General features: G+C 45.8%; 1 protein-coding gene across 1 annotated transcript in view; it reads right to left on the bottom strand.

The window, feature by feature from the left end:
• Nucleotides 1-9,490: 9,490 nt before the first annotated feature.
• Nucleotides 9,491-17,244, bottom strand: part of TMEM242 (transmembrane protein 242) — a 30,523-nt gene continuing 22,769 nt past the window's right edge. The window contains exon 4 of the mRNA XM_025422617.3: nucleotides 9,491-11,726. Within this exon, the coding sequence (XP_025278402.1) occupies nucleotides 11,628-11,726 (99 nt within the window). The 3' untranslated portion in view covers nucleotides 9,491-11,627. The remainder of the gene's footprint in view (nucleotides 11,727-17,244) is intronic.

A 17,244-nucleotide genomic window follows, 5' to 3' on the forward strand; every position in this document is an offset into this window, starting at 1 on the left:
AGAAAGGCGGAGACCATAGGCAGAGGGAGAAGCAGGCTCCCTACGGGGAGACTGATGCAGGGCTTGATCCCAAGACCCTGCCCGATATCATGACCTGAGCCGAAGGCAGATGCTCAACCACTGAGCCACCCAGGCGCCCCCTTACTACTTTTGAACAACTTCCTATTCCATATTATTTTATTCTATGCTGTGCTACACTATTCCATTCCATTCCATTCCATTCCATTCCATTCCATTCCATTCCATCATTCCTTTCTGTTAAAACTGCACAATACTGATAGCACTAAACGTTAAAGGATCTAATCTCACAGGCTAAGATTTCAAAAACTAGAGCATGTAACAAAGGCCCACCTGCTCCTTTCTGCCTTTCCCCAGCTTTAGGTCAGAATGTGCCTTTGTCTTGACCGTGGGTAGCTCAGGGGTCTCTCCTCAGAACCAGAACTCCCTCTAGAGTTAATAGCAGCCTTACTTTACCTCTGCACGCCTGCCCCCTGCTCTCAGCCAGGACGTACCTCCTTCCTTTGGTCGCTCTCAGGGCGACAGAAAGAAAGGGAATGACGTCTGAATCTCTCTGCTAAAGCATAAAGTCCCCAAGACCATGCTTCTCCAACCAGAAGTGATGTGATGGGATACTTCCCCGCTTCCCACTTCAGCTGTTCCCAGATAGTTAAGAATAATCCCCAAATTTTAAACAGTACTTAAGATTTAGGTGAGGTGTTGCAAGCGGCCACTGCTCGAGGTAACAGTGTCGATAAACTGCTTTCCCTTGAAAAGTTTCCAGCTGTGAGCCCAGGTTTACAGCAACCCAGGATCTTCTGCCGAAACAGGAATTTTGAAAGCACGTCGGTGCATAAAATGTTTTATGTTGAATTTATCACAAACGCCACGTCAGGATTTCAGATAACTCCGGAAATAAGAAAGCTACAATGGGAAGATTTCAGCAGTATTTATTTTTATTTATAATTTATACCCTGTCAGCTTCTAAAAAGGATTTGAGGCAGCACCCAATAAAAGACGTGTGTATACAACAAGGTGGCCAAAGTGGGAATAGGAAATCAAAAAGTCATGCGGAAAGAGGAAGAAGTGAAGAAGGTGAGAAAATTGCCATGACTCAGGATTCGGCTTAGTGCCGAGCTTTCTGGTAGCTAATGCAAGGATGGAAACATGAAGCCTTGTGCCAGCTTCGCTATCTGAGTGGGGAAAGTCGCAAGTGGTGCATTAGCGTTCCGAGGGACATCGGCGCATCTCTGGTACCATGTTCACTTGGGGACAAGTCCAAGGGCCTGAGAGGAAGTTGCCAGGAGGGTCTCACAGCCCGAGGCCTAGAGGGTCAGGGACAAGCAAACATGGTGCACCTGCTGCAAGAGGGCCTGGGCTCCGGGTGGGCCACGGGGGCTGCGAGGAGCAACCAGCCCAGCCCGGCCCATCTTCTCCGAGAGGCCTGCCCTGCAGCCATTCATGGCCTGGGCCGAGGCATGGCAAGGGTGGCTTGTGGGGCGCCAGGGGCACCTGGACCCAAGGCTGGGGGTTTGCATGCATGTGCAGGCGAGGCACTTGCATTGAGGGGTGGCGCCAGGCGAAGGAAGAGAAGGGGCCAGGCTGGGTGGCGGGTGGGTGGCTCCCCTCCCCTCACTGTGGCCTGGCACCTCTGGGGAGCCGGAGAATTCTGCATTTGGCCCTGGTTTCCAGTCTGCTGCGAAGCTGTATTTGGCAAGCAGGGAGACTGAATGGATTTCGCTCACCTTGATTTCTGCTGTCACGGCTGTCTTTGAAGGCGTGGGGCACGGTGCCTCCTAGAGCTCTGTCGCCGGCCTGCAGCTGCACTCCCTGGCAGCTGAAGTCATCTTTCCCTCCGGGTTGGCCGCCGTGGCAGTGGAGAGGGGGCTTTGCGCGCCACATGCACTGGGGAATCCTAGCTATGACATCCGTTAGCTGTGTGACCTTGGGCAGGTTCTTCCTCCTGGCTAGGGGCCCAGCCCGTGACCTTGGGAACAGTTCCACACCACTCCATCTCCCAGAGTGTTTATGAGGATTAAATGAGCTGATCCACGCGGGGTTTCGGATCAGTTCTTCACGCACAGTAGATGCCACCCAAGTGCCAGTGTCCTTCTTGTTATTTGGATCCGCGGTTGTTCCTCCCTCAGTGGATCTCCCCCAACTCCCCCACCCCGGGGGACTCCAGAGTCCGGGACCAGACCCCGTGCTGAGCGGCCAGAGGTCTGCGGGACCTGACTCCACCTTCTCTGGGCCCTCCCCGGGAAGCGGTGCTCCCTCTTGGCCACCTGGCAGTTCAGACACCTCACCCCAGAGAGGCCGCGGGGCCCCACTCAGTTACAGTGCTGCCATGCGCTCTCATCTTCCCTCTTTTACAAAGAGGCAGGTTAGTGCCCAGGAGAGCTGTTACCCTGCATCCTGCACCTGCACCCTGCGTGTCCCCAGCCCCAGGCTCAGCGGAGTCTCCGCTCATGGGTGCCTCCTGCTGCCCGCTGGGGCTTCCAGCCCAATCAGCAGTCAGCGTGCCTTCTGCTCTGCCTCTTAGAGGGTCTCTAAGCATGGTTTTGTCCCCACCCAGCACCCACCAGCCACTTAATAATTGTGCTTTAAGTGAATGAAAGAAAGAGAAAAAGAGAAGAAAGAGAGAAAGAGAGAAAGAAAGAAAGAAAGGAAGTGCCAATTTCCTAACTAAGCTCAGAAAACCTCATGGACTTCCCATGGCTTTTCCATGGCTTAAGCCTTATGGACTTCCTCATGGACTTCCCATGGACTTCCTCATGGACTTCCCATGGACTTCCCATGGCTTCCCAAAACCCAAACTTCTCATCTGCCAGCCTAGGCCTTGGGTAAACTGACTCACTTCCTGGCCTCACCATCCCGGCACACATTGACCCGGCCCAGGGCCCATGGTGCCGGCACATCTGCCACTCCTGCCCTCAGCACCCAGCTCCTGGTCATCCTCTCTGCCCAGGTCTGTGGGGAAAGACTCCCATCCTCACTGTCCCTTCTCCTTGGGGTTATTATACCATAGACAATTGGGGACGGAGGCCAGCCGACCACTTACAAGTGCTCACTGCTCATTTCAGATGACTCCCCGAGGGTGTCTGGGGGTTGGCGTTGCCTGTGAGGATTCTGGGGTGGGGGGGAGTGGAGGTGCTCCTTGCACACTGGTGGCCATATGAGAGTGAGGATTCTGCCGGGGAGAGAGATTCAAAGGTGAAGAAGGAGGGGAAGGTACAGAGTCAGGGCTCGGAGGGTGACAGCCCCTCTTGTGTCTTGCGGGCAGGTGAAAGCAGAATCAGGAAGCTGGAAGTAACTGTAGCTGTCACAGGAGCTTGAGAAGGTGGTTTGGGGGAGCAAAGGAAGGATGGGCAAAGATGCTTTCCTGCGGTGCCTCTTCTCCCTAGCACGGTCCTGGGACAAACAGACAGAATGGGGCCCCGGTTCTCATTGTGATGCCTGCACCAGCAGGTCAGCATCCCCGGGAACCTGGCAGAAATGACAATTCTTGGGCTCCACCTAGACCACTGAATTGGAGGCTCCCTGTGGGGCCAGGACCTGGGTTTTCACAAGAGCTCTGGGAGAGGTTTGAGAACCATGGGTCTAGGCAGAGTAACGAAGGTGCACTAAGCCCTCCTTTCCCCAGTCCAAGTCTTTCCCTGCTTCCCATGGCAGCCCAGCAGTCCTGAGTGCTCAGGGGCATGCCAGGGAGGAGCATGGACTCTCCTGTTGGTGTCGGGCTCACCAGCAGCTGTGGCCTCTGAAGCCCAGGTGGAGAGGGCTCCCACGCTCCATCTGAGGGTAAGGTCTGGAGGCCCAAGCATTGGGAGGAGCCTGTGGATGTGAATAGGAGTGTGCTGCGGGAGGAACACGAGGGTGTTATTTGGGATCAGATCAAGTATGCTTGTAACACAGGCTTCGAGGGCTCACGGACTGGCTGCTTTCTGAGCATTATGTACATTTAACCCTTCCCACAACATGGTGATGTGGGAATTCTTCTTGCACCCATTTTAGAGATGGAGACGCAGGGCCTACATGGGTCTTTTGCCCAAAGTCATCCCACGTGTCAGCAGAGGGGCTGGGCTTGGGGTTAAGGTTGGGAGGTTGAAGGAGGTGGTCAGGTGGGAGAGGGCCCAGGTGAGGAGACCCAGATCTGCCCTCACCCCACCAGTGGTTCCAGGAAACCCCCTTCAGGCAGGACAGTCTGGTTACGTGGCTACTCTGTGATGGTGAAGAATTTTTTAAATGTTTATCATGGCATTTGTCATAAAGGAGTTTTAGCTGTGGAGAAAATGTGTATTGGCCTATCACCTACTGAAGAGACTCTTAGTAACTCACCCATCAACCGGCCCTTGTTCTGGAAGAAAAAAAGAAGAATCAGCTAAGGCTAATTTAACCTGCCAATATGTTCTTACTGGAGTCTCCTTTCGGAGAGTGAGGGCTGGTCCTGGGGTAGGATCCACCCGGATAAGCCCTGGACAAGATGCAAACAGGTTTCCGAAGGGGGTGGTGCCGAACGGCTGACAAACATGAGAAGCGATCAAAAACCCAAGGACTGGGAGCCCCGGCCTTGACCTCCTGCCAGGCAAGGTGTTGGGAAAGCCTCCCCCGGGTTGGAGTACACGTTCCTGCGCTTAGGAACAGGACCACTCTCCTGTCTCCTTGTGCCAGGTGTTTGTGGAGGGGCCTGGGCGACAGGAGGCGGTGGAGAGAGTCGGGTGAGGGTCTGGGTGCATCAGAAGACAGGCCGAGACGGAGGTGTGGCATCGTCTTTCGAAACAGAGAAGGAAAGTGAGAGCAGTGGAGGCCGACCTGGGGTGCGTGTGGGCCCCTGCTCGGGACCAGCCATGGTGCTTCCAAACCGGAGGTGCCTTGGGGTTAGCAGGGGTTCACTTGAAGTTACCGAGGGGGTTTGGGAATAGTTTCCGGGGCAGACCAAACTCACGCAGGCCCTCCATCTGCCTCAGGAATCCATCACGGGCCTCGGGCTGGGGATGCCTCCTCCTGGGCCGGGCACCTGCTTTCCGGCCTGCCCCGTGCCTCACCACCGCCGGGCCGAGCACCGGCCAGGTGGGGCGACCGGGCTCGGGGGCCGGCGAGCCGCTGCTCCCAGAGGGGGATTCTGAGGTTCGGGGCCACGGAGAACAAGGTCACTGCACCGGGGCGACGGCTCGGCGCCCGTTCAGACTCTCAGCCTGTCGTGGGTTTGAGGAGCCGTTTTTAATTTTAGTCCGCAAAGCCCAGGCACGGAGTGAGGGTCACACGTGGATACCGGGGCGGCGGTGTTAACCCGCCAGCCCGAACTTTGCTAATAACTTAGGCGGCCTCCTGGCAGGCACGACCCCAGCAAACCGGCTGACCCGACGGTTTGTCATGCGAGGTAATTAATGTGTGATGGCACTCGGCTCCGAATGATTTAGTGGCCGGAGGGACGGTGCGAAGGAATGCTCCTGCTGGCATCACAGGCACAAACTGGGGAGATTAAGGTGGAATTATCAGACTGCGGTCCAGGGCACAGTGGTTCCCGGGGAAGCGGGTGGCGGGCGGCTTCTGTCTCGTTTCTTGAGTGAACCCCTCCAGGCCAGGTGACTGAGCCCACGGGTACCAGGTGCCCTTTCTGCCCCGGGTACTCCGAGGGGGGCTTCAGCTCAGTCTCTGGCTACAGAAGGGAGCTCCCCATGCCCGGAGGTGAGGGAGGAACCTTGGCTGTAGATGCTGTTGCTAGAGAGTCAAGTTTCTACAATGAAGTGAGAAGTGCCAGGGACTTTTCCTTTTTCTTCTTTTTTTTTAGATCTTTTGTTTTCAGAGAATGTTCCACTATTGTACTTCTGGGAGCCTGACCAGGTTCTACACAGCGACCTTCTGTGCGGCCAGACACGGGGTCATCCTGAGGACTACTTGCTCTGTGGCTCTTCATGTCATCTGTTTCTTCCTGCGCCACATGTCAGAGGAGCTGAATGCATTAGGATCTTGCTTTTCATTTTTAATTTTTGGACTAGCTGGTTGTAAGACAGGGAGTTAGAAACCCCTGCAAGGCCCGGGACCCGTCACAGATACTAATTTTTCATCATTTTTTAAAAGATTTTGTTTATTCATGAGACACAGAGAGGCCGAGACAGAGAATTAGGCTCCCTGCAGGGAGCCCAACGTGGGACTCCATCCCAGCACCCCAGGATCACGACCTGAGCCAAAGGCAGACACTCAACCACTGAGCCACCCAGGGGTCCCACTAATCTTTCATCATTCTGATGTGATTTTTATTTCCTTGAGATTTGGTGGCTGAGGTCAATGTAGACAGCATGGGCAAATAGGGGAGGGTCACCAGGAGCCGGATGTGTGGTCTTGGATGCAGGGACCCTCTTCCCAGTGAGAACATCCCTTCCTCCTCCCCACCCCTCCTCTTCCCTACCCATATCCTTCCTCCTTTACTTCCTTCCCTTCCCATAATTACTAAGGGCATAATTATGCACTTAGTCCTGAACCTGAAAAGACTATGCAAGGATGAGTGCTTGCTTCCCTGTCGGGGAGGCAGGTGCTTCTCTAAGGCATCACGGGATCTGTTTGTAACCTAGTCCTATACTTCCTGCTCCCTTGGTGGTACTTGGAATACTAAAACATTATGCTTTTATTTTATTTATTCATGAAAGAGACAGAAAGAGTGGCAGAGACATAGGCAGAGGGAGAAGCAGGCTCCCTGTGGGGAACCTGATGCGGGACTCAATCCCAGGACCCCAGGAGCATGACCTGAGCTGAAGGCAGACACTCAACCACTGAGCCACCCAGGTGTCCCTGGAATACTGAGAAGTTAAAACAAATGTTTTCCTGTGAGGAATATGGATCCCACCCCCAAATGTTGGTACACACATCAGAGATGTCAACTTTGGACGATTCCCATGGGAACATCTTTGTATGTGAGAGAGATTTGGAAGGACATGGGAAAAACCTGCTATGCAAGTGGATTTGTTGAGTGAGAGCCCCATCTTGCCTCCAACTCCGGATAAGCCTGAAGGTCCAGAGGCTGTACCTCCATGTATCTTTTTTTTTATTTTAAAGATTTTATTTATTTGACACAGAGAGCACAACAGGAGGGAGGGGCAGAGGCAGAGGCAGAAGGAGGCTCTCCACTGAGCAGAGAGCCTGACGTGGGGCTCGATCCCAGGATCCTGAGATCATTACCTGAGCTGAAGGCAGACGCTTAACCCACTGAGCCACCCAGACGCCCATCTCCATGTATTCTTGATCGCTAGGGCTGAGGCTCCCTTTTCACTGTATTGCATAAAAAAAGTCTTCCTCTTAAACAAGGGGCTGGCAGACTTGATGTGCTGTTCCTACAGACACTTTAGTACAATCACCTGAAATAAAAATCTATGAGAAGAGCATCAGGGCTGGCCCACAATCAAGCTTTCAAGCAAAGGGTTTCCTATCATTCGTATTTTTTGACAAACGGTCTTATTTTTGCTTTGTGTGAGATTGTCTTAGAATTTTCTTTGCTCTGTAACCTCTACCCTAACTGAAGGACCTCTAGGTAACTGTGGCCACTTGTGTTCTTTTCAGACAGCGGCCCAGGCTGGCTGGAGACCCAAGTCTGTAGTCAGGAGCCTCGATCTCCAGGCAGTCACCTAGATGTGTCTGGTGGAGTGTCATCTGTCAGGCTGCAGGCCTGGACTCCCACACTGAGCCCAAGGCATCAGACAGGGGCAGCATGATGAACTTTGGAGCCTTTTCAGATGAGCAGTCGTAGGTGCTGTATAAATGTGCCAAGCTGCCGCAGTTTGCCTCATTGAGCTTGAGACTCCTTCAAGAATGGAATTTACTGTTCTGTCATTGAGAACATTCACATGATCTCTTGCCCCTGTTCACTATTGGTGTGTGTGTGCGTGTGTGTGTTTAACTAAGTGATCATGCCTCACCAAATGATATGGAGGCAAAGCTTATGCGAGAAACACAAATTAGGTCCTGAATCACTTCACTACTACTTGGGCAGAAAAGTTGGGCTCTATGTGTTTCTTGGTGACTTTAATTTTCTCCCAAACACAGTTATATCTACCATCAGACAAAATTTGCTAACAGCCTCACTCATTATTACAGATTAATGTCACTGCTTGCAAGAGATGCTTACTTTCCTCTTATATAAGCACAGCCTTTGATAATTAATCCTGATAACACCAATATAGGGACCCCAATACTTGACATATTATTCAATGGCTTTTGGCAGAAAGGAAAAACATCTCACTTGAGTATGATAAAACACTATGAAAATCTGTATTTTACTACCTTTCATGAGAAATTTAACTATTTGGAGAAATAATTTTATATTTTACCTGGCTGGTTTTAATATATACTTAGCTATTTGCTTTATTTTTAAAGAAGATGCATGAAAATTGGTGACGATATACAACATTCTCCATGAACCAAACCTAGGAGAGATTAAATTTTGCCCCAAGTGAAATAGCTAAATTCAGTGGATTTTAATTACTTTTGTCCCCATGGGCTTTTTTTTTTTCTTCTTAATTTCTTATATTTTCCCCTTAGGTTGCATGATTAATTTGCAAGTTGAGTCCCACACTGTCCATGAAACGAAGCAGAATGTATGACAGATGAGGTGATTAGGTGCCACCTTTTGAGCACTAAGAAAGCTTTTTCCAACATTGGCCTGTGTCAGGGCGACAGAATTAGGGTCACCCGTGGTCACGCCTCACTGCTGCTGGGCCCAGGAGCAGCTCACTCAAACTCCGGATCATTAGAATCCCCATTTCTGGGGCCCCTGCCTGACTTACTAGATTAAGTATCTACCTTTGGCTTGAGTCATGATCCTGGGGTCCTGGATTGGGCTCTCTGCTCAGCAGGGAGCCTGCTTCTCTGTTTCCTGCTCCTCTTGCCTGTGCTTGAGCTGTCAAATAAAATCTTAAAAAAAAAAAAAAAAAAAAAGAATCCCTGCTTCTTGTAGAGATGGGCAGCTCGGCATTATGTGAGGCACTTCCTGTGCCCTATTTTTCATTCTGCGGTTGTTTAGAAATCATTTTCTTGACTCTGAAAATAACAGCAGCCCATGGATATGTTTTTATGGGGCAGTAATAACTTACCAGAATACATGTGGATTTTTTTTTCCCTTTCATGAATGAATCCCGAGGCCTCGGGAGTCGCCCCTCCCTGCCCACTGCATTTTCTCTATATTACTTTCTCTAATAGCTCTTTTGGTGCTAAGATTCTTACACTCAACCAGTGTAAGCAACATTCTTATGGAAAGCCGCCTTAATGTTGGCTTACGCATGAAATGGAAATGGCTTGTGTTATTCATCCTTTAAAAAATTTCTAGTGCTCAGCCTCCATGAAATGGATTGCTTATGGGGAGATAATGTCTGTTCCATTCCTTTTTAAGTCTGTGAAAAATGTCATCCTGGTTAATAGGGTGATTAAAACTCTTTATGCTCCAGGAGATAAATGTGATTATGTTTGTCATACTCTACCCAAGATAAAGACAGCAAAGAAGGCAAACTTGAAATTCCATAACATTTCCTCTCTTCCATATCCAGGAACATTCAGAACTCAATACACAGATGGTACTTCACATAAAGAATAACATTATCTGTTAAACATTTTTCCTTTCCATTAACCAATTTAACAATATGCCTCTGGTATAAAAGGAATAGACAAATGACTAAATCTTCTGATATCTGAGTTCTGACTGTAGAAAAATACCACTTCAGTCATATTGTTTGTTTTCCTTTAAACTTTCATCTTTTGTTACTTCATTTCTCCTTTTAAAATGCAACTGGAGCCTATGCCTGGTGTATCGTAGGGCCACTGTCCCTGTCAACCTTCCCTCTGAGGGTGATTCACAATCATTCTTACGGGGGCTGGCCTTGCCTCCCTTGAGGACAACAGACGTATATGTATATGAGAAGTGTCTGTAAACGTGAGGCATTCCAGAGAGGTATGTGTCTAAACATGTATTCCTCAGGCCTCCCACATGCCAGGCCCTCTGGAAACCATGCTCCTAGCCTCAGGCCAGTAATATGGGCACAACCAGTTCAGTTTGGCTCTTGCCTTTCCTTCCTTCATCTCATTTGGAGGCTAAAAATCTTTTCTTAGCAGAGATTTAGCTAAAAATGAAAGCTGGGTGAGGAGTTTTTGCAGCTCCATATGCCCTGATAAATTCCACACTTCTTTCCTTTTAGTCCTGGATTTTTAACAGGTTATATATGAATCCCAGATGCTGCTTACACCTGTTTAATTAATTAACAATACAGCAGCTTTAACAGGGTAACTGGTCCAGAGAAAAATGTTACATTATGCACTTGACATTTCACTTAAAAATTTCCCTTGGAACTAAAAGGTTTCATTATAACAGAAAAATTTCAAATGTACTTTATTAAACCTGATTGCTAATTAGAACCTATGTAATTATAAAAAAATTGCATTACTGATATCCAACCATATTTTTCTGGATATTCGGACATATTAAAGTACTTTCTTTAAAAAATGTTCATTTCCAGTAAAAATAATTGCATGTAGACATTATTCTATGTTTTCTCTAAGAGACCATGGAGGACAGGAAAGGGTTGGGCATGTATGAAAGAATTCATCAGGGAGGCAGTACTAACTACTTAATAATATTGAGACTCAGGAAGCCTGGGTGGCTTAGTGGGTGATCATCTGCCTTCGGCTCAGGGCCTGATCCTGGGATTCAGGATCAAGTCCCACATCGGGCTCCCTGTGAGGAGCCTACTTCTCTGCCTCTCTCTCACTCTCTGTCTCTCATGAATAAATAAGTAAATCTTTAAAAAAAAAATACTGAGACTCAATACTCAAGTAACTTTCTAGTTAAAAATATTTGCTAAAATGGGTGATAACTGGATTATTTTTACATTAACAAGTGAGAGATAACTACAAACTATTAGTCAATGTTTAGGGACACAGAACAAACTTTTCAAAAAAGTATGTTTTATATCCACAATATCATTACTATTTTAGCATGACTGCCTTTTCAAGTTATCGTAATCTGTTGCTGGCTTCTTCTCTATGTGTAAGAATGTGTAGGGCCTTGCAGTGAGCTCATCAGCTAACTAAGGAGCAGGTGCAAATCCAGGGCTGTGTTCAGGACAACAGAGCCATACCCACTTGCCTGACGTACAGAGTTTCCCTGTTAACCTGTCACTTTGGGATCGGCCTGATAAGAGTAAGCCTTCCAAGTCCTGGTAATCACATACTAACAAGAAAGGCTATTGAAACTCATTTAATTAGACACATTGAGGTACTAGTGCTGTTAGGAATCTGTCTATAAAGATTTTCCATCAAATGTTATTATAAATTTTTTTCAGGTACAAAACTTGGTTTTAGCTGTTATAAACAGAAGTATTTCCCTGGGAATCTTCTCCACAGAGAGGTTATATCCATGTAATTACTTTCAAACAATATTCCTAATTTTGGGAATACCTTAATATACACATACACCCATGTCAATTTTAAACTGTCAGCCTCCTATGTGGACACTGAACACCATCCATCTATGGGTTCAGGCAACAATACACATGTTCCTGATGAGAAATCAGGTGAGTCTCCTTGCTTCTGTGGCATCTCCAAAGTCCCCCTTTCCTTAACAGTTGTTTAAGCCTTTCCCCATCGTGCTCATCTCACTTGGATTTCAATGCTTCCTCCCACTCCAGAGACGATTCAGAATTCTTGGGAATTGCTGGAAATATCGACTGCATTTTACTTCGAAAGTCTTTCATCTAAAAGAAAAAAAAAATCAGTTATTATAATTAAAAGAAAGAGAAAAGAGCCAAAGCAATTAGAGACAGACCCTGCTGCCCAAATGATACTTTGTTGCTTGTGGGTACAATAAAAGGTAAAGACTGTGTTCCAGCTACCTGGAAAGGAAATGAGATACACCTCTTTTCTTCTTCCAAGTTTTAATCTATTGGGCTTTAAATAACATAAAATGCCACTCTGAATCTGGAAGGCAACATCATTTAAATTGCCAACCTGCCATGATATTTATTTCCTACCAGAAAAAATGCTATGTATTGCTGGCTTTCATATATAAAGAGGCAGCTGAGAATGGGAGTTCTTAAGTTTTTGAGGGTGGGATGGGGGGGGGAGTTCTGTTTATGCTAAATATTCCAAGGCCATCCAAAGAAGAATTTTGGAGCCAAAAGGAAGACATAGAGAGGAGAAAGTTAGTAGGTTAATAAAGAGTGAATCAGTGGATGGCAGATGAACTAGAATGTTCTCATATACCAGACTATGTTGAAGAATCTGCATAGAGGTTTTGCCAGCAGAGGTAGATTTGGAGCCTGAGAGTCAGAGCAGGGGGTTGGAAGATCTTTATACGCAATGTCAACCTGGAACACTTGGCTTCACCTCCAGGGCACACTGCCCTAAGGGCAGGGAATACTAATTTATGGGAGCTGGATAATCTTTACATTGGATAGTATTAGCTACACACTTTTTGATTCATTATTTTAACCTATCTGGTCCTGTTATGAAGGTATCCCGTCAGCACCATAGCTCAGCGTTACAACATTCTCATCAACTATAGCCTAACTGTATTTCTCAAGGATACAGATCTCAATCAGATTTGTGAAGCACCTTGGACTCACTGACAACACCAAGTTGTTTCTTGGTTATTTTGAGAGTTGGCTAATTTTTTAAATTTCACTTGATTTTGAAGTAGATTACTTATCTTGTTTCTAATTCAGCAACTTTGTCTTGCTCGTGACTTGTAAGTTCCTAGGTATCTGCTCCAGGCACTGTAGCACTGGTATTAGCAACACAGACTCTGGTATCAGATAGACTTCTCTGTTCAAATCCTAACTCCACTTGGGAAAACCGCTTACTCTCTGTAAGTGGTAGTTTACACGTGTGTAGAATGGAGATTACCTGCTTGTAGGGCTATGAGGATGAAAGCATAGCACCTGACACATGGTAGGACTCAATATATATTAGCTATTGTCATTATAGCATCATCAGTGTTGTGTTCCAAGAACAAAGATATATATGTTTGTTAAAAGCATTACTGTAGGGGATCCCTGGGTGGCTCAGCGGTTTGGCACCTGCTTTTTTCTCTCTCTCTCTCTATCATGAATAAATAAATAAATCTTTGGGGGGGGGGAAGCATTACTGTATAGTTCAATGTCATTTTGGTTTAAGTATTTTAACATTGGGAGATACAGAAGACTACACGTTATATGTAGTCTGTAGGAGGTCCATGCCAACCATCCCAACGTTTGGGTCCCAGATGTCTGCACTCAAGACACACATATCCACAGGAAGTCTGTCTCTCCCTAGTCCTGTCTTCCATACAACTCTCTAGCTTGTACTGTGACAAATCCTTCATGAGAGGCTGTCAACTACAGGCAGTACTGGGAAGGGATTGGAATTGTTGTTCCAAACAGCAGTTCTCAAATCATGTCATGACACTTTGGTTGTCATAGTCACAGTGAACTACTATTTGCAAGGGGGGGGCGGGCGCAGATTCTAAATATCGAAAATGACCACAAAAAGAACTGCTTTTCCCAAAATCCCAACATGGCCTTGTTGAGGAATCTTTTGCACAGACTTTCTCAAAGACCTCTCTGGGCAGGGTCCGTCATGTGCTGCCTAGTTCTTTGCCTTCACCTTTATTGGCTGAATGTATTACAACTAAACCTAATGATGGTTTTCAAATGGTGTGTCAGAGAGCGAGGACATGAAGAGAATCATTCACCATTATACCTGCTCAGTAGTTGCTGAGAAGGGAGAAGCTGGGAAGCTCAGATGATATCTGGGTAGAAGTAAAGGGTGGCTGCTCTACTTCAGCAATGGGGGAGGGGGGCTGTGTTCCCATTTCCTCCTCTTGGGTTTTTTTCTTTACTTTCATTTCCCAAGTATTGTATCATTTGTTCCCAGAGTCATGTATGAGTTACTGAGCCACTGGAAGGAATTATGTCTGAGAAAGAGCCAATTAGGAATAGGCAGACTTCAAAGACTGGTAAAGGAAGGGAGGCAAGTGTATAAAGAACACCATTTATAGGCCTCTTCTTTAATTTTACAGCTGTGGAAAGGGAAACCCAGAGTCCACATTGAAGATATAAATGGGGCCTCATGTTGCTTTAAACAATGGGGTTCCACAGAAGGTTTTTAAGTTTGTACTATTTTTGTTATATGGATAGGAAAAAAAGACCTTTAGGGTTTTTTGTTTTTGTTTTTTATACCTCTATCAGTTTCTGATGTGTTCAGTTCAGAGGTGTTGGTCTTAACAGTGATACTCTGTAACAGGCCAACAGAACATTCTCCTGCTTAAAAATGTGCTTGAAAAGATTTAGGGGTTAATTTAAGCAAATTTGATTATAAAACCAATGTACTGGATTCTACGATTCCACCATAACAAGGACAGCTATTGCCATAAACCAGTCCCTATCCTATATCCCAAAAGTTTGGTGAGGACAGGGTATGTTGCGAACTGGTCTCCAGCCAACAACTCAGTTTTACTCTGCAGCACCTTTTCAAACTCTGGAATCTCTTCCCTGTGGTTTCCCCCTTTCCCTTTTTCCTCTGACCAGGGAGAATTTGACACTGGTTATGGGTCACAGGGTTACCCTTTTAAGCAGGGCCACTGTGTACTGCACAGCTCCAGGGGCTGTTCTCTACAAAGATCAAGACAGGAGTGGCACCGCCGAGGCAATGAACCCACTGCTCAAGAACCTCATCCTTAAGTCCCAGTGTTTGTGTTCAACAGTGATGGGCTGTAATATTATTACAAAGTACTACTTTCTATGGCAGTTCTCAAATATGTCATGACAAATGGGAAATGTATTGCAAGTAATTTGTCACTAATATGGACATTCTGAAGACTGGGTATGATCGACTTTTTAGATATTAGAACAGATTCAAGATTATGTCTCTAATAATGTTGCTCTCATTCACACTGCAACAGCCTTTTGAAGGGCCGTAGAGCCAGGATGCCAGAAGTAAAATATGGGATACTGCTACATGTCTTGGCAGGAAAAAAACAACATGAAGACTCTTGGTCTAATATATGGTGTGCTGAAAAACTCCTTAAAAGCTCAGGATATCTACCCAATTAATTTGAGAAAACCCTTACAGCAACTATTCTTAAAAAAAAAAAAAAAAAAGCAGTTATTGGAATTAAAAGTTCAAGTTGTAAAATTTCTTTGCCATTGAAGCTCATTTAGCTTCAATTGCCTCTTGCGGGACTTCAGTGCTGGAGGTAGAACGATGAAAGCTTTATTATAGAACCAACTGATGAGAAAGCCTTTGGATATGTCAATAATCATGGTGCCAAGAGTAATTTTGAAGAACTTGGAGATTCAGCTTATTCATACAATAGAATAAGACTGTAACTGTTGCTTGAACAGGAATAATAATGTCTGCCATGTGAGATTACTTATGTGCCAGGCACTGTACCAAGCATTAGGCTATTATTTAGTCTTTACAATTCTATGTGGCAGAAATGAGAACCACCACTTTACATATGAGAAAGGTTAACCCAGCCATGGTGACGTGCTTTCTAAGCACAACTGACTGACTGATGTCCAGGGTTTTTTCACCATAGCCACTCTGGTTCTGTGACCTGGAAAGATTTGGTACCTCTGTAATCTCTAATCACATACCAGCTTTTGCTTAAAAGGATTTCAAATGCATATAGACTCTTACAATGGCTACCATTTTATTTAGAATAACCAGATAGCCAGAAATCATGTACTTCTAGATTTAGGGGTTATATGTACTTCAAGATATAGGAGGGTTATATGTACTTCTAGATATATACTTCTCCACCCTCTTCAAGTTATGTAAACAGAAGACTAGTTCTGGCAAAAGAAATGTGTTATCACTTCCAGGGTGAAACATTTAATTGCAGGTGTTTCCAGGCCACTCTTACTTTTCCATGGAAATAATGGAAACCTGTGTTACTATTGTGATGCCTCAAGATCAAAGCAATCTGAGGTATGAAGCCACCTTGTGTAGGACAGCTCCCCTAGAAACTAAAGTAAACCCACAGTGAATTTTACAAGAGAAATAAACCTTTATGTTAAGCCACACATCTGGAGATCATTTCTCACTGTAGTATATATAACCCAGCCTAGCCTGACTGACATAGTGAAGAGAATTACAAAACAGACCTAGGGCATGCTCTGATCCCTTTCAAAACTACATTAAACTTGGCTGAATAAAAACTCAAGGGCTGGACAAAGGGGAAGAGGAACTCTGTGCAATTAAGCTTAAATAGCTCTTAGAATCAGCTGGAACAATCAAACCACCATTCTTCCCACTTTCAGAGAACTCAGCACATCAATTAGTCCCATTATATGACAATACTTCCTGGGCAATCAGAACATTTCTAGATGTTTCCAATAAAATAGTATGGGAGCTCTGATCACTACGGTAAAAGGTCCTTTTTTGGGGTGGATTGCTGTTCTGTGTCTACCTGATGAAACCAACTAAGCAGGGCTGGCTTTATTTAGAGAAGAGATGCTAGTACTTTTCAATTTTGATTAGCCCTGCTGATATCCACATGGGTCCTGAGATATGTTTGAACATACCGTATTATTTAATATTCAACTATATTAGGAAAGCTAACATGAATTTGAGTTTTTCTCAGGGCACCTGGGTGGTGCAGCTGAGTAAGCCACCGACTCTTGGTTTCGGTTCAGGTCATGATTTCAGGGTCCTGAGACTGAGCCCTATGTCAGGCTCTGTGCTCAGCACATTCTGTTTGAGATTCTCTCTCCCTCTGCCCCTCCTGGTCATGCTTTCTCTAAAATAAACAAATCTTTAAAAAAAAAAAAATCATTTTCTAAGTTATTAGTACATCATTTAGGTAAAGATCAGACAAGCACCTTTACTTTCTCCTAAACCTGCACTGTGTCACATGTATAAAGTCTAGAATCTATAGTATAAAGTCAATTGACATAGGAATAAAAAAAATGTATAATTTTCTGAGAAATATAATCCCTGGAGTACTTATTAAAATAACTAATTTTTTTTATGACAGTGCTTAGCAACAGGGCAACATTCTAAAGCAAAAGCTTTCTGTGTGAAGTAAAGTGAGCAATAGGGATGACCCTGCAGCATCTTATGACCAGGCCTCACAAGAACAATCAGTAACACACTACCTGATTTAATGTGCTAACTGGTCAGGTTATCAGACACAGTTGTAAAATAATTTTAGTCAGGCTTTGTCTTTGTAACTGCAAAGTTTAGGAATGTTTCCTTTCCCTGCCAAATAAATACGAGTAACACTTGCCA

This window comes from Canis lupus, chromosome 1, assembly GCF_003254725.2.
Source record: "Canis lupus dingo isolate Sandy chromosome 1, ASM325472v2, whole genome shotgun sequence".
Lineage (NCBI taxonomy): Eukaryota > Metazoa > Chordata > Mammalia > Carnivora > Canidae > Canis > Canis lupus.